Source organism: Rhinolophus ferrumequinum, chromosome 10 (assembly GCF_004115265.2).
Source record: "Rhinolophus ferrumequinum isolate MPI-CBG mRhiFer1 chromosome 10, mRhiFer1_v1.p, whole genome shotgun sequence".
Lineage (NCBI taxonomy): Eukaryota > Metazoa > Chordata > Mammalia > Chiroptera > Rhinolophidae > Rhinolophus > Rhinolophus ferrumequinum.
In genome coordinates, this window is record NC_046293.1 from 25,535,170 (window position 1) to 25,553,600 (window position 18,431).

The 18,431-nt window shown below is 32.6% G+C and overlaps 2 protein-coding genes across 2 annotated transcripts in view; one reads left to right on the plus strand and one right to left on the minus strand.

Moving 5' to 3' along the window:
* The window catches only part of LOC117028754 (killer cell lectin-like receptor subfamily F member 1), a 22,309-nt gene extending 13,626 nt beyond the window's left edge, over positions 1–8,683 (plus strand). The window contains exons 6-7 of the mRNA XM_033117642.1: positions 537–686; positions 8,560–8,683. Of these exons, the coding sequence (XP_032973533.1) occupies positions 537–675 (139 nt within the window). The 3' untranslated portion in view covers positions 676–686; positions 8,560–8,683. The remainder of the gene's footprint in view (positions 1–536; positions 687–8,559) is intronic.
* LOC117029128 (C-type lectin domain family 2 member A-like) lies at positions 8,026–15,239 on the minus strand. Its single transcript, XM_033118155.1, has 5 exons — positions 15,137–15,239; positions 12,553–12,699; positions 10,916–11,085; positions 8,692–8,795; positions 8,026–8,159 (listed from the first exon to the last, which is right to left on the minus strand). The coding sequence occupies exons 1-5, from the start codon at positions 15,183–15,185 to the stop codon at positions 8,036–8,038; spliced, it is 594 nt and encodes a 197-aa protein (XP_032974046.1). The 5' UTR covers positions 15,186–15,239; the 3' UTR covers positions 8,026–8,035.
* Between the last annotated feature and the right edge of the window lie 3,192 nt (positions 15,240–18,431).

Below are 18,431 nucleotides of genomic sequence, written 5' to 3' on the forward strand. Positions count from 1 at the left end.
TTTTGATGAGGGTCCTCTTCCTGGTTCGTAGCTGGAGACTTCCCATTATATCTTCATGTGGTCATATGGTGGAAGGGCTAGGGAATCTCTCTGGAACCTCTTTTATTATAATACATTTATTAATATAAGGAATAAATCCCATTCACGAGGGCTCCACCCTCATAACTTAAGCACCTCCTAAAGGCCCCACTTCCTAATACCATTACTTTTAGGGGTTAAAGCGTTCAGACAATAGCAGTCCTCTAAGACCGTTGTTTTTATATGATCATACGGTATTGGGAAGCCAGTGTTTTTTATTCCATTTTGATTCCATGCAGTATTTCTATTTATAAATGAGCATTTTTGGTTAAAAAACTATTTGGAGTAAATCCTTTATTAAATAAATCGTTTGACGTGCATTTCTTGTCCGAATATTACAATGCTTAGATCTCCAGCTTGGAAAGTAGTAAATTCTTTCTAAGAAGAGAGAAAACACACAAAATACACACCATCGTTCTTTCAGCAGAATGAGGATGGTGTTGCCTTTTCCTCTACAGATTTCAAGTCAGGGGCCACGTTGAAATTGAAGATCATGCCTGTGCTATGATAACAAAGACAGGTGTTTTTTCTGAAAAGTGTCACATTGAGAGTTACTGGATTTGTCAAAATGTGATTTCTTCAGACGATGACCTCTAAATTGATCACAGGTATCTTTTCCATTAAAAAAAGTTCACGAATACTCTTTATGTATTTTTGTAGAAACACTTCCTTTTTACAACAAATATATGGTAATAATGACGATAATGGTGTAGATTTGTGTCTCTACAAACCCGGGCAATTAACCTCAACTACGTCCTTAGCTCTACCTGGTCACTTACACTGTATTTCCATAGTCATCTCCCATTCATGATAATGGCTATTTCAGACAGAAACTATCCTTTTGTCGCCTCAATAATTCTCTCTCTGCACCTCTCATTCACCATGAGCAGAGGAACTTGTTTGTTTGTTTTCTTTTTTTTAAAGAGAAGACACCACATTCCTGAACTTTCTACCATTGATTCTACACATTTGTCTGCATCTTACTTGTTACTTTTTCCTCTCTTGTTTCCAATCAAAGCTGTATCCCTCTTCCTGTCTAAATCAAATCTCCAAGTCTGTAGTCAGGACTGCATCTCTTTAAATTTTTTCAAGAAAATCCCTTCCTTGATTACCTTCTAACTTCTTTCTTCTTATGCTTTCTTTTTCTATCTGCAACTAAACATGAGAGAGCAACAAGAAAATTTTCCCTCAACCACACGTGGCTTCTAGTTTCTGTCCATTTTTTCCCCACTTCTTACAAGTCAAACTTCCTAAAAAATGTTGATGTTAGCTTTTTCCTCTTTCTACCTCCCACTCAGGTTCTAAAACCTGACTTCTGCTTTTCTTACTATTTCGCTCAAGTGTTTTCACCATGTCACCAATGACTTTCTTCTGGCAAAATGCAATGAGAACTTTCTAGGATTCATTTTAACTCTCAGCAAGTTTGCTCCTTATTGACTTATCCTTTCTTCTTGAAATAGTCTCTAACCTCAGCATCTGTGACACAAAACTCTCTTGAACTTCTACCTCTCCAGCCATTTCTCCTCAGTCTTCTCTGCAGTGTCTCTTTCTTTCTCTGATCTCTTAAATATTGATGTTCCTCAGAGTATTGTGTGGGCTCCCTATCATACACAATTCTTGGCTGAAATCATCCACTCTATAATTTCAATTGCCATCAATTTGTTGGGAACACCCAAACCTTTATATCTAGCCCAGACCTTATTACAGTGGATTACTCATTGAGTATAACTATTTGAACATCTGAAGGCCCTTCAGTCTTCATATGGTAAAAATTAAGCTCATTAATTTAGTAAATGACAGCAACATGCCCACGGTAATCCAAGCCAGAGTCCTTGGAGTCAACCATGACTTCTTCTCCCATGTTTTCACCCTCAATATTCAAACATTTATTTAAGTTCTGTCAATTTTATCACATAAATATTTCTGGAATTCATCTACATATCTTCACACCCACACTATCATCCTGGATTATTGCAATAATCTTTTTGTCTGCTTTTAGTTTTGTCTGCCAAAGTCCATTCTCCATATTGTGACATAGTGACTCTCGAAACCTCTTATCAGACTACATTTCTCACAACCTAATTCCCTTCAGTGGCTTTTCATTGCTTAAAACTTTTGCCAGCTCCTACCAGACACTTTGTGTCTTGGCTCCTCTACATTCCTCCCCCACTTCTATGTATGTAGTGATACAGACACACTAAACTTTGTTCAGTTCCTCAAATTCATCATGCTTTCTCAGGCCTCCAATCTCATCATATATTGTTTGCCTCAGCTTAACAAATATTTCAACCCCCCCCCTCCCCAACCCGTCTTACTCACCTTTTTAACTCTTGCTTGTTTTTCAGGTGGCTAGTTAATGTCATTTGGAGGAAAATACTTCCTTGAACGTTTTCCACTCCAGACTAAATTATATGGCTATAATAGCTTCCTGTACTTATCTAATCTTAACATCTAGTGCCCTCTTTTTTGGCCATTGTTTAATTAATTGTGTTTCCTAATGCACTGTAAGCTCTGTAAGGTAAATAATCCTCATCATTGTTTGGGCCGATGATGCACAATGGATGATAAATAAGTACCTTTTATGTTGTTCAGTATGTATTTGTAACATGTTATATGATTTCCCCAGCACAACTTTTACTGGTTATGCAGATCTTCCTCTAGTTTACATAATCATAACCTGCATATAGAAAAATAAACTACTCTTTTTTTTTTTTTTTTTAAATAAAGGTCAGTGTTAGGTTGACATGGGCTAATAAATAAAAGTTTCCTGGTTTGCTGTTTGTTTGTTTTTGTTTTTAACTTAGGAGCACAGAGTTTACTATATTAATATTTCTTAATTAAATATAAGTTCACCAATGGCAAACTTACTTTAAGGTCTCAGATCCACTAAGACTAAAACTTAAAGAATTTTAAAAAATATATTTATTTTAAAAAATATATTTATTTCAAAAACATATGTATGAAGAGAAGTAATTATAGCTTATAGGGAGTGAAATATAAAACCAACTCACTTAAAAAAATTAAACAAGGAACACAAAACCACGTTTATTTAGTATATGTACATTTTATTAATGTGAACATTTAAGAAATGTGGAAAAACATTATTGGAAAAAAGTTACAATTGAAGGGGAGAGAAAAAATAATGGAAGATGAAGAAATCTGAGGATCTCTAATATTCAAAGCCAAGTTATCAATGCTCTTTGAAACACTAATTTTGACTTAAACATTTAAGCATTTAAATAATTAAATATTAAAGCATGAAGTTTTATCAGTTTAAACAATTAGTTTAGCTGCATTTCTTTCTTTTTTATTCTTATTTGAGGATTATTCATGAAATAATATTCCCCGTTAAATTCTAAAATTTGTGTTTGCACATAAAGAAATATTATATTTTACCCGTGAACTTCAGATATGAGAATTCTAAAAACTACTGTGAATTTAATTACCCAGTCCTGAAAGTCCTAATAAAAATCAAAGCTTGTCTTATTATTTCCACTATATATCTCTATATATATATATATTCCTGAGGGATTAAATTGCCCAAATCACAAGAGCTAAAGTTATTTTTAGATCACGTACTCCTCTAAATTAATATTTTAAATTATATAGTGATCCTAGTTGTTGGGAAAGAAGCATATTAAATAATGTTAATTAGAAGATTCTTAGGGGAAAAAGTTTCAGGAGTAAATGGGACAATTATAATTTATGGCACAAGTTTTTGTCCTTAAACTTTATACTTCTTTTAGAATGTATGTGTATATGTGTGTTTTTGTGTTTGTTTGCAGTTGGGGAAAATTATTGTTTCACTAGCTAAGGGCTTTGATTAGATCACTTTCAGCTTCCCACTGAACATCCCCGTTACAGTTGAGAGCTGCATCTGCCTCACTCCACCAGAAAGGAAAAACAACTTAAGATTCCTTTGCTCCCGAAGTCTTTTTTATGTCATTTCCTGCCCTCTCTCATTGCCCCTGACTCTTATTTCCCATCTTTGAAAAGTTTTATATGATGTGAACTATTTTTTCACTTTATCTGATGCATTACTTCTAACAACCAAAAAAGAAGTAACATTAAGTAGGCTAGAAGTGTGAAAGTACAAAAAGGACAAGTTGTACCCGCACACTTGCCACTCCCAACATGTTCCTCTCTGACATTATGTTAACACAGTGAGGTGCACCTTACAGAATGATGCCTTTTACAGCACTGGTTTGTTGATTTGCTGAGCAGCCAGTTCAGCAGAGTGGACATGTTGAACACCCTTGGCTAAGGAGCACGACTCTCCATACTATTTTTCTTCTTTACTCTTTCGTGGGCTCCCTTTCTGCTGTATCATTATTTTCCCATTGAATTTTTTTTTAATTCTCAGAAAATAGTTTGATTACTTCCCAAAAGACAAAGACAAACAAGTTGCAGTGTTTCAATAGTTAAAATGCATATTGGATGATATGGTAACTCAAGGATTGTAGACCTGAGATGCATGTTGGGTATTGCTTTACACCAAACCAAAAGCAGAACTCCAAGACGATAAACAAATCAATCAATAAATCCTTAATATCAAATTGTTCATAAATATTAAATTGATATTCTGGAAATATATGTCCATAGATACCATATATCAATTCATTTAGCATTCCCACTTCCAAATAAGCATCTCTTAAGTCAATGAAGTATCACATATTTAATTTCCAAAAAATGATATTATATGCCTGAATATCTTTTTACCTGATTTATGTATACTCAATTGTTTGGGATACTTTGGCTTTCCAACTAACCATTTAAAAAGTTAACATGCTACTTTCATATTTTATACTTAATAGTATATATATGTATATATATAACACATATATATATACATATATATACATTTATATTTAGGTGAATATATATATATATATATTATACTTAAAAGTATAACAAAAATTTTAATCGAGTATAAAAATGTTTTAACTCTTAAAATTGTCTTTCCAGAATTTTAGAGATATGCACTTCTAGGCATAACTATCCATTATTATCCTGCAAGAGAGATTTGAGAATATTTGTGATTTTATTTAAAACACACAAAAACTCTCAATTTATTTTTAAAGTAACAACTCTATTTTAGTATTAATTAATAAATTTGAGACTGACATTTTACAATCTATGTTATTAAGTATGAAATAGCATTAGGTACCGTAAAAGCCATGAGTCATACAAAAAGATTCTTGACGTTATTGCTCTATTATTAGAGAGGGCTAACACAATGAAGATATAATTCTTAAAATGACAACTTGAATGAACAAAAAAACATTAGTATATTTTCCTACTTGATTTTGGACTCTATTCAGTATTAGAAGATTTTGCTAAGCGAAATAAGTCAGACAGAAAAAGCAGAGAACCATATGATTTCACTGATATGTGGTATATAAGCCAAAAACAACAAAAGAACAAGAGAAACAAATGAGAAACAAAACCTCATAGACATAGACAATAGTTTAGTGGTTACCAGAAAGTAAGGGAGGAGGGAGGTGGTAGATGAGGGTAAAGGGTCAAATATATGGTGATGGAAGGAGAACTGACTCTGGGTGGTGAACACACAATGGGATTTATAGATGATATAATACAGAATTGTATACCTGAAATCTATGTAACTTTACTAACAATTGTCACCCCAATAAACTATAATTAAAAAAAGAAAGAAGTTTTACAGCTGTGACATTTCAGAGTATTGTAGCATCTCTATCTTCTAAAAAATATGCATTAGTTTTAATGCTTCTGAAAATACACATGAATTAAATACACATGTCTGAAGTTATACTATTGTTCTACTCTTATAGGCACAGATTTAGCTGTGACCAAGTCTAAATGAGCTTAATTTAGAACTCACCTAAATTTTTTTTAAAAATTAAGAAATAAGTATATATAGAAGAAAATGATTTTTTCGTTAAGCAAATAATTGCCTGGTCTTTGCTACCATGTAACTTTCTCCTTTTGTTTCATAAACTTATACCTCAGATCTCTGTAGCTCTGTATGAATTATTTCATATATCCAGCCCAGACTTGCTCCTTAGTTCCAGAACTGTACAACCTACTTCCTGTTAAATATTTCTACCTGGATTTCCTACAGACAACTGAAACTCAGTAATTCTTAAATATCCTTTTCTTTCTATAAAGAAAAAAAAAAGCATCAAGGCTAAACTTCCCTTAGCATGAAGTATAATTTCCCCTAAATCTGGCTGGGCCTTCCCTCCTTCCCTCTCCCACTCCTGTCCTCAACCCCAACTCTTATTCTTTCCCATCTCACAACTTTCCTTCCAGTGCTTCCAGACTATTTTAATTTCTCAGTTGTGCAACACTTGGTACCCTCACATATGCTTTTCCATCTGCTGGCAATATTCTTCTTATTAATTTTTTCTGCTTTTAAGTAGGAAAGCCCTGACTTCCTTTACTTGACAATTTAAAAATATTTTCTGTGTAAGAATTTTGCTAGGTACCTCTGTCTCAAATTTTGGACATTTTCTTCCTTGTGTTATCACTGAAACTTTTCTACATCACATGTACATGTTTTTGCACTTCTTTCTCTGTTTGGTAATTAAATGTTGAAGGTTCATCTATCCAGACTCTATTTTCTAAACTAATTGTAGATTTAATGCTAAGTTCCTTGTCAACATTTTATATTTTAATTTTCAATAAAAATACTTTTATTTACTCCTGATACAGGAGAACAATGAAAGTAATAATACAATACAGTCTGCTAAAATAAAGACCTTAAGAACAAGGTCCTGAGTTTTCTAAAGACCCATAAAATGGTCAGTTTTAATTAGAAATTTCTTCTTTTAGTCTTTTACTGTCCTAGCACTTATTTGACTGTGGACAGTTATTTCCTCTATTCATGTTGAGTTTAAAATAATCAAATGAGTCTTTATAGAGAATGGGGGAGGGGGAAGTATAGGGAGGAAAAAGAAAGTGAAAATGAGAGTGAGGAGAGAGGGTGAAAAGATGGAAAATTTGGGGTGGTCTATAATAAAAGATAAAAGAATTAGACTTTACTTTTCTTACTAGTCCCATTCTTCAACATTCATTCTCCTATTAAAACTATTTAAATTTCTATTAATGAGTATATTAAGCATCCATAGGATGCATATCACGGATTTCACAATAACTTCAAGAAAATAATGATATTTTAGAGACATTGTCAATGTTGAGTAAACATAAAGACAATATCCTCCAAGGAAGTATACATTCTGACACAGAACATAATTTCTCTAACTAGAGAGAAGCTGGAGCAGCAAAGTTCAAACAACTCCCTCACCCACATCTCACCAAAGTTTTACTATTCATATTGTCCGTTATGCAATAGGTCCTTGGCATTCACAAACAGAACACTGATAGTTCCAATTGTTTACTCATAATCTTAAAAGCCCCTCATATGATGTTCTGAATGTGAAATCTTTTTTACATGAGGTTGGTATAAGTGAAAAAGATTCATTTAGCTAGTAAATCAACACTTTTAAATAACTGTTCTTGGGTTTGTATTACACTATATTTATGAGTAAATCTCATAAAGTAATGCAAATATTACAAAACTAAAAACTAAAAGAAAACCAACCAATGGGTATTGATAATAAAAGCAAGGAGCTAAATATCAGAGTTTTTTTTTTAAAAAAGTAATTTTAAATGACATTAGTCTGAATTCATATGATTAAATATCTTTAAATGTCATTTAAATTTTTCATTCATATTTTAATGTATTACATGTTAGAAATTTTATTCTATAAGAGATTTGGGAACTTTTAAATATGATGGGGCATATACTTCTTAAATGCCAAGAATCTATTAGATTTATTTTAAAAATGGATTTAGATTTGGAGTGAAACATCAATTGAAATTTCTAAGCATGAATTTCATTTGCTTTCATATTAATATATTTCTTTCAAGAGGAATAAAAACTAAATTTTATAAAATATCTTAGGTCTATGATGTCTTAACTTCTTGGAATATATGTGTCTGGTTTGCTGCAAATCCATTTTCTAACCAAATGGGTACTAGCGCTGCTAATTCCAATTTTGTGTAGATAGGCACATTCTCCAATTCCCAATATTTTAAACCTGAAACAAAACACAAAAAAAGAAAAACGTCACAGAACGAATGAACTCTTCTAGTTAGAGAAAAAAATTTCCTCTGATGTGAGCTTTTACTCTAACCTTACACCGTATTGTTTGAATATAAAGCAAATTGAATTCTTAAGCTTTGTGTGGTCTAAAATGTAACCTATATGACAGAGAAGTGCAGGAATTATTGTCAAATACTTTTAAATGCGTGTTGCAATATAGCCCATTCAACATCTTTGAACATCAGCCTTTTCATCTATAAAATGGAGATAAATATACTCACCTCCCATAGTTGTTGTAGACGTCAAAGAATATAATGATTATGAAGCATTGTGCTTGGAATATTCTAAGTATTAAATAATTTGTATAACAATTTGTATTACCACTTTTTCTATAGGTTCATTTTATTCTCCACCACAAAGGAAGCTTCCAGATTGGTGTGTATGTATTATAACTCAGAATTCTCCATGGTGGGAAAAGCTTGGAGTCCCAGCTATAGGTGTTTAAATTATATATACCCACGACTTACCAGCCACTGTATGTGGTTCCATCTATCCACTTCCAGGTCTGTCCGGGTTTTCGTCTCAGTCCAATCCAATATTGAGAATGGTCAGAGTATCGCTTCAGGAAATCCTTTAATAAAGGATATTTATAAGATAAAGAGCAAATGCCTCATTCTTTTTGGTTTTCTTCAACTAATTCATAATATTCTTTACAGAAATACAGACTTTCAGATTTGGAAATAATCTTAGAGGTGACACTGTCCTTATCTGGTGCATGTATTAGTTTATGGGTTGTGTTACTTCTGTAACAACTTCTGTAGTAAATCTCATTGATTAACTTTTTCTCTTTTGTATTTTTTAAGAGTTTTTATACGAGAGTTATTATCTGTTCTGTAAAGGCTTGGTCAAATTTGCCTGTATATCTTTCTAGGTTTGGTGTCTTCGGATGGGAGCATTTCAGTTAGCAGTAAAATACATTGAATAGTTATTCAGGTTTTATATATGTTCATAAATTATTCTGATACATTATATTTTCTGACATTATTACCACTAACCTAGTTTTTTTGTTTTGTTTTGTTAATAGTTGCTTTGCATAACTTTTCCTTTCACGTTATCTCTTTCATATATGTGTGTGTGTGTGTGTGTGTGTGCATGAATATCTAAGTACTTAGTTATGTCTGTATAAGTAACATGTAACTGGACTTTGTTGCTTTTTAAATCCAATCTGATAATATTTGTCTTTTAAGAGATAAATTAAAAACATTTACATTTTATCACAATTTTTGTTATATTTGGATTAATCAGTGTTTTTTTTCACTATTTTTTTCTTTTACCTTTTCTGAATTCAGTTGGATTGATATTTTTCTGTCTTATTTTATTTGAACATTTTTTTACTCTTTCATGTTTACCATTTAATTTTTAAGAAATATGCCTGTCTATACATATTCCAACTTTTAGGTTGTCTAAACAATTATTTAATTGTTTATAAATTATTCTTTTTTTTTAAGTTTTAAAATTTATTGGCATAAAGTTACTTTTAATATTTTATGCTTTAGAATCTCTGCTGTTTGCAATTACATTAATTAGGGTGGGTTGGTCTTTTTTCCTTTTGTGACTGTCTATTCAGAGAAGCATTTTTGCTTTTGTATTTCCTCATTGATTATTTTGTTGTACTCTCTTTTTCTACTTTTTCACTTTTGTTTATTTCAAAAATGATTTCAATGACTATGCTTTTTTGTTAAACTATTTCTTTTCTTTGTTATGTTTTCATATCCATCTGATATTTTCCCGTGTTTTTCCTGTTTTAGTGTCGGAATTTATTATTTTAATGAATGAAATGTATGACTTCATTTATGTTTTTCAGCCACCCAAATGTACTAATTTAAAAATCTTTATCAGAATCTTCTACAAACTTAATTTCAACTTGGGTCAATTCCTCTTCTGACTATTCCTCGTAGAGTAAGTATTTAATAAATGTTAAATATATCCGTATGCTCCTTAAGATCTTAAATTTTCTGTCTCTTGCCACCTCTGACATCTCCATTATTTCTGGTGTTGGGGCAGTTTGTACTGCACGCTCTTAATTTTCTTCATTTATCCTTTTTGTACCCCAAAGTTCCCAGATCTTCTTGCTTATACTGATTCATTTTTATAATTCTTTTCAGCATTTTTGACAAATGGTTTGTCATGACTTTCAGATTTTTTTCCTTTTAAATATAATCCCACAAAAGGCAACTTTCATTTGGTGTAAAATAGGTAGGTGAACAACAATCCATTACCTGGGGCTTTATTTTGATTTTCCAGGTCTGAACTATGGAAATGTTTTTGGACTTTCCCTGGATTTTGGTGTTCTATTTCCACTTGAAAATGTAGAGCTAGGTAATCATATGGTGAAACTTTTTTGAAGACATTTGGGGTCTTTCTGGTGGACAATAATATATAAATTGTTCTATAGAGGGCATAGGGAAAATGCTTAGTATGTAACTTATTTCTAAATACTCCTACTCCCAGTTGAAAAGTCAAGGGGGAGAAGTCATCTAAATGTTGCTTGATAATTTGTACCATGAGGGTTGACTTGAACTAACCTGTGAGGTGAATGTGTTCTGACCCTGATGTGAGCTACTTTCTATGTCTGAGTTGATGTGGAAAATAGGGCCTCCTTTATGCTGAATAAGAGGGTCTTTCCTGGACCATTCCCATTTTGGCTATAACTTCTGAAAAGATAATTAGAGTCCAAAAGTATTGCCTTACCAGTTCTTTTGTGGTGTTGAACACAGCAAGAGTTGCTACGTGAGAGACACAGAAGTTCTGGCTTGCTGCCCAGGTTGTTGTATTTTCAGAAAAATAGAAGCACTTTCCTAGGTAACCAATCCAGTCATCCAAGCATGATGTGTGTTCAGTGGAAGATTTGTGTTTTTCTACTAAAAATGATTTAATAATATATTAAGTACTGAAGTGGTAAAAAGCCCTACATTTAAAACAGTTATCCATGTGAATGAAAACCACTAGAATTGCTTTGTTCCTTCAATCTGAAAGACTTCATTAATCACTCTTTATATTTTTCCCAAAGTGAGGACAACTCCTAGTTTTTTGTACTTATTTTCTTGCTAGGTTAAAAGAAATTCTTGATGAATGCCACTCATGTAGATATTATTGCTCAGACTCAAGGCTTGCTGCTCTTCTCAAGTGACATTCTTCTCCTAGGTGATCACATTCATTCTCATGAAATTAACTATATACCTATAAACTATATATATATCATATCATATTAACTATATGTATATATATATTATATATACACATATACAGTTATATGCATAGGGGCATATGAGATATCAAGTATATTCATATATTTATATATATATTTTACTGCCTGGTTCACAGAATAAAGTTGATTAATAATATCTATTCTATATAAACTCATTTATACATACATATATGCACATATATGTATACATATGTACGTATGTGCACATTAATTTCTATATTACTTTATACACGTATATATTATATACACATTTCTAATATATACATCATCTATAAATCATATACACATTTATATATGCATGTCTATCTCTTATATACTTATGTATATAATTTCAAATATCTCATTAAATTTGTTTCAAGTTATTTGTAGAATATATGTCCATAGTTCACTATCATAAAGAGGAAATGTGTCATGCTTCTTTTTGGATCTAAAAGTAATCAATATTTTGTGTAAAAAATATGGTCATTAGTATAGCAGCAATTTTTTTTTGCCTAGTTCTTTATAACCTATGCATTTGGTTGTGAATTATGAATAAGACTTGGAAATCTGACCACATCATTTCAAGCTGCATAACCAGAAGGAAATAAAATGTTTTGCACTTTGAAATTTTCATTCTTATAAGCATAGGTATCAACTAGAAATAGCTTAGGAAAAAATACTACCATTTATATAGAGACATATAGATTAGGGTGAGGTAGTCTATAGTTACATAATGTTCCACAAACTGTTTGCTATCAGCCCATGGTGAGACATGAGTTTGTGACAGTGTTAATTATGTCACCAAATACCATATTTAGTTCTGATATTTCTTCAAATGAGACTTTCTTGGTGAAGGAAGCAGTGTGGTGATTTACATTTTACCTCAAGCTCCTTGCCTTGTAAGAACTATAAGTAATACTGGTTTTGAAGGAAATTTCATATCCATTAAATTATTTTTATCCTTACAATATTTAGTGTAGATATTATCCTCATGCTATAGAAGAGGGACTATATAATTATTCTGTGTACAAAGATACCTGAAATTATTCTCAATCCTGACCTAAAATATGAAAGACATACCTATGATGAAATATTTTATAGAAGAGTTAACATGAGCATATTTGGGAAATGGAAAACTCACCTGCTAAAATTGTGGCTAGAGTAATTATTAGAACCACCAGAAAGAAGATTATGATGGTGATGATGATTTTAGAGATACAAAGTCTCTTTTTATTCCTTTTTATGTGTTCTTGTGACCATATACTACGATTGGAAGAGGAATCATTTCCTATAGAAAAATTAATCAGTTTCATTACTAATTAGTGAGTTTAGAATGTTGTAGGATTCAATATCAATATATACAAACTAATAATATTTCTATATACTAGCAATTATCCATAGGAAATTAAAATATAACATAAAACTTACAATAGCATAAATATTAAATACTCAGAGATAAATCTGATAAAAGACATGTAAAACTTGTACTCTGAAGATTCTAAAACATTGCTGAAAGAAATTGCAAACATAAATAAATGGAGAGAGATGCTATTTTTATGAGTCAGAAGACACAATATTGGTAAGATGTCAATTCTACCCAAAGTAATCTATAGATTCATCACAATACCAGGTAAAATTCTAAGCAGGCTTTTTTCTTTTGTAGAAATTGGCAAACTGTAAAATTTATATGAAAATGCAAAGGAACTGGGGCGGATGGGTCGCTCAGTTGGTTGGAGCGCGCGCTCTCACCAAAAGGTTGCTGGTTTGACTCCCCCAGGGGATGGTGGGCTGCACTCCCTGCAACTAACGACAGCGACTAAACCTGGAGCTGAGCTGCGCCCTCCACAACTAAGGTCGAAAGGACAATGACTTGACTTGGATGGAGCTGATGAGTCCTGGGAAAAATACACTACTGTTCCCCAATAAAAAAAAGTCCTTGAAATATACACTGTTCCTCAGTAAAGTCCTGTTCCCTTTCCCCAATAAAATCTTTAAAAAAAAAGAATGCAAAAAACTAGAATAGCCAGATTTTAAAGAGAACTAAGTTGGAGGATGAACATTACCTGGTTTAAAGACTTATTATAAAGATACAATTGCCAGTACAGCATGGTAATGGTGTAAAAATAGACAGAGAGTCGAGAAGTAGACTTACACAAACATGGACACCAGATTTTTAGAAAAGACACACAAAAATGATAGTCATTTTGATAAATGGTGCTGGAATAATTGGATATCCATGTGCAAAAAAAACCCCAACAAAACAGATTTTAGATCCATACCACATCCCGTATACAAAAGTTAATTTCAAATACATTCATTTCTATGATCCATTTGAAATTAACGAATGTAAAACCTAAAACTATAAAACTTATAGAAGAAAACTGGACAAATTCTTTGTTATCTTGGGTTAGACAAACATTTCCTCAATCCAATCCAAAAAGAATAACCCATTAAAAAATAATAAATTGGGCTTCCTAAAAACTAATAATGTCTGCTCCTCAAAGGATAGTGTTAACAAAATGAAAAGACAAGCTAAAGACTGGGAGAAAATATTTGCAAATCAAATGACTGAAAAAGGACTTGTGTCTATAATATATAGAAAAAACTCTTAACACTTAAAAGAAAACAAACACATTAAGAAATCTGAGCAAAAGAGTTGGACACTTCATGAAATAAAATATTTCGATGGCAATTTGAACATAAAAAGTTGCTCATCATCACTAGTCATAAAGAAAAGGCAAATTAAAACCAAATTTACAAACTACTGCATACCTATTAGAATGATTACAATTAAAACGTCTGACCACATCAAATGTTGATGAGGATATGAAACTGGAACTCTCATCTATTGTTGGTAGACAATGTAAAATGGTACAAACATTTTGGAAAGCAGTGCAGATGTTTCTTAAACAACTAAGTGTATATCTACCATATGACTCAGCCATTCTACTCAGGGGAATTCCTCAAGAGAAATGGAAGCATAGGTCCATACAAAGACTGGTACATAAATTTTTATAACAGCTTTATTTGTAATAACCCAAATGGAAATAATCCAAATGCTCGTTAATGGGTGAATGCATAAATAGGTTGTGGTACATCTATATGAGGAAATATTAGTCAGGAAAATAAAAAAAAAGAAATAAACTATTGATACCTACAAAACATGGATCAATGTTAAAATAATTATGCTGAATAGTAGAAGCCAAACAAAACTGAGTACATACTGTGTGATTCCATCTATATAAAATATCAGAAAATGCAAATCTATCTACAGTGACACAAAGGTAATCTGCAATTGTCTCAAGGAAGACATGGGGAAAGTGGCAGCAAAGAAAGACTACAATAGTGCATGAGGAAACTTTGGGTGTTGATGGATATGTTTATTACCTTGAACATAGTTGTGGTTTCATGGATGTTCACCATATAGGTCAACATTTTTTAAATTGTACACTTTAAATATGTGCATTTTAAGGTATGTCAATTATATTTAAATAAAGGTGTTAAAAATAGTACAAAGATCAGTTATCTTTTATTCACAAAGTGTGGATCTTTTTGTAAGATATCTTGGATAGATAGCTGAAATAATTTGGCATGTGTAGACGAGATGAAGAGCATAGACACTGACTCTCCAGGAAGGTAAGGATTCAGAGTAGATGGCAGGGACTCACCACATATAAATTTGTTTACTTCATGAGCATCTGGAGCCTGTCAGGTATGCTTCTTACCTGGAGACTGGGAATCTCCTGCATTTGTCAGCCTTATATCATCATTCATGTCTCTCTTCGAGTAAAAATACAGACTCGTCGTAATGCACAAACTGGATTCAAGATCCCTGCCCACTACTTGGTTTTAACTTCAATAATATAAAGGAAGACAATCTACAATAGAATACAATGTTAAGACAATCTAAGTTGAAAATATAACATTAATATAAAAATTATGACAAAAGTTCCTCAGAAATCTGACCACTCACATAACTCTTTCCCTTTTGTCACATAGCCATCCAGAAATCATTCTATTTCACTGCAGTTTGAGGAACCACTAGAGGTAAAGACTGAAATAATTCTTTTGACTGTCAGAGTCAGTGGAAAGGAATTGAGATTCAGTGGTTTATAAAGCGAAAAGTTTGAGTGTTCACAACATCACCCTTACTTCCCAAAATGTTTAGTTAATGTTGACCACTATGGATCCCAGTCAAACATCCAATCTAAGGGATTTGAGCATGAAACGGTAACTTAGACTTCACTGAAGAGAACATGAATTTTTTTTAATAATAATAATAGGAAAAGTAATATCTAATATTTATTGTGTGTTAACTCTGTAGGAGGCCTATTTCTGAGCTCTTAACTTTTATGACTTATTTAAACTCACAATAACATTATCAAATAGGAGCTTATTATTATTATTAATTTACAGATGAGGCAACTTCCTTAAAGTAACAGAGATGTTAAAAACTTTCTTCAAGTAATACAGCCAATACGTGCCAGAGATTAGATACTAGTTGGCTCTGTTCATTTAATCACTCTGCTATGTTCTGCTTTTCTATTTCGTGACATTGCCATAAGTGTTCTGATATGCTGAACTTCTACTTCCAGATACTGAAAGCAGACCTCAAGTTCAACAACAAAAAATGCTATTTGCATCCTGCTAAGATGATTATAATCATGTAGTATCACTTGCCATAGGTGAGGGTGAATACACGACAGTCTATATTTCAAAGTCACCTCCTTGAGACACGAACAGAAAATAATGGTTGGTATTATTTTTAAGCTGGACTATAAGGTATAGAAGTCTCTCTAATTTTGTATGTTGAAGTTTTTAATATATGAATATTACATCACATTTCCAAAGAAATTATTTTGGGAGCCAAGTAGATTGTGTGTATACGTATATGTCTATGTGTGTGTGTCTGTGTGTGTGTCTGTGAGAGGGGGAAGGGAGTGAGAGGGAGGGGGGAAGGGGGAGAGAGAGAGAGAGAGAGAGAGAAGAAAGAAAGAAAGAAAGAAAGAAGAAAGAGAGAGAGAGAGAGAGAGAGAGAGAGAGAGAGAGAGAGAGAGAGAGAGAGGAAGGAAGGAAGGAAGGAAGGAAGGAAGGAAGGAAGGAAGGAAGGAAGGAAGGAAGGAAGGAAGGAAGGAAGGAAGGAAGAAAATTACATATTGGGGAAACCTATGGAGAGATTTTTTTTTTCAAGGCTTCATTTATAGTACAAATTTTCCCAAAAGTTTATATGCTATTTTAAAACCATAAATTTTGCTTGTGTACTAGTTAGCTATGGTCACATTAGTACTAATTACAAACTATATCCAAAAGCTTTTCTCACTCACCAGTCTGTGCTGCGCTGGCTGAGAGATGTCTGATAGAAGCTGGCGAACATGCGTTTCAAGCTGTGAGTCTGGCTTTATTTGGGATCCAGGTTCAAAAGGAAGCTTTTCCGGAAGGCTCTTCCTTTTATGGAGGTATCGGAAGTGTTGAGAGAGTAAACCCAACCAATTCAGCATACTTCAAATGATAATTTCAATATATGATGAATCAATAAATTAATGTTCTTGATCCTTTTTATAAAATGTTTGGTTGAGCATAGTTGGACTCATCCACATTTTCTAAAAACAAATCTCTTTTAATTACAAAATGAGGATCAGTTCCTCTTTACCCTGTCCCTCCCTGGTTTTGTTTCCTGGCCACTCCCCCTTCCTCAAGCTAAGTTATTGACATTATTTCCCCAGGAGCCAAGAAAGTATGACTTTCCTTAAAAACAACTTAGATCAAACTAACACTATTTTTCTTTTCGGTACTTGCCCTTAATTTCTTACCTGATCACTCGGGTCTTCCATTAATCTATTGCTTGATGTATCTCTTTTGGAGTAACCAGAAAATCATCTCTTGTTAAATAATGAATGAACAGGAACACTTAATAATTGGCAGATCACAAAGTTAATTATATTACTGAATGATCCCACAACCTCCATCTGGTTGTATACATTTGGAATGTATCCCTTATTTTTTTTTACATTGAAACTGCTAAATCTTCTCTAAACTCCTTCATTGAACTCAGACTTTCTCTCTTTTTAAATAATTTTTGTAATCTTTCAATTATACTTGACAGTCAATATTATATTAGTTTCAGGTGTACAGCATAGTGATTAGACATTTATGTAACGTATGAAGTGATCACCCTGATAACTCTCGTACCCATCTGACACCATATAGTTACTAGAATAGCATTGACTATGTTCCCTATACTTTACACCGCTGAGTGTTTTTATCGTTGCTCTGTGACCCAATAAATTCTTTTATTTTAGGTTTTTTAAAATTAAATGTATTGGGGTGACAATGGTTAGTAATATTATATAGGTCTGCAGTGTATATTTCTATAATACATCTTCTATATACTAGTATCATATTGTGTGCTCACCACCCAGAGTCAGTTCTCCTTCCATCACCATATATTTGACCCCCTTTATTGTTCAAGAGAACTTTTCCTTCCAGTTCCATTCCTTACCTGGCAGGCCCCTGTACTCACAGAAATTCTCTCTGCAGTCCTTCCAGAGCTATTTAAACTACATCTGGCTCTGTGATCCTGTTATCTGTATTCTACATTTATTGGAGAAGTTTCAGAGTATGGACTCTACAAAATCATTTATATTAAAGTTTGTGAACATCTACATAGAGTTTCTAGTAGGTATATGTATATAGGATTCCAGATTTTAGGGAAGAGATATTAATGGGAGCTAAAGATGAGATTGTCAGCATGTATGAGCCAATAGAAGTTTTGGGTATGGAAGAAACTACATATAAATAGTGTATGGAATAAGAACATATGCCAAGTCAGAACAAAAATTTTGTATAGTAGTAGCATATAATTCATGTAATAATTAAACTTTTTTCATTCAAAAACTCTTTCAATTTTTAAAGAAAATTTTCTTTACCCTCTCCTAACATGTTGACAAGACTTATTCTTTAGTCTCTTTCTCCTCACTCTCACTGCTTTATTAGGTGGTTTCTTCCATGTGAAACCTGAGT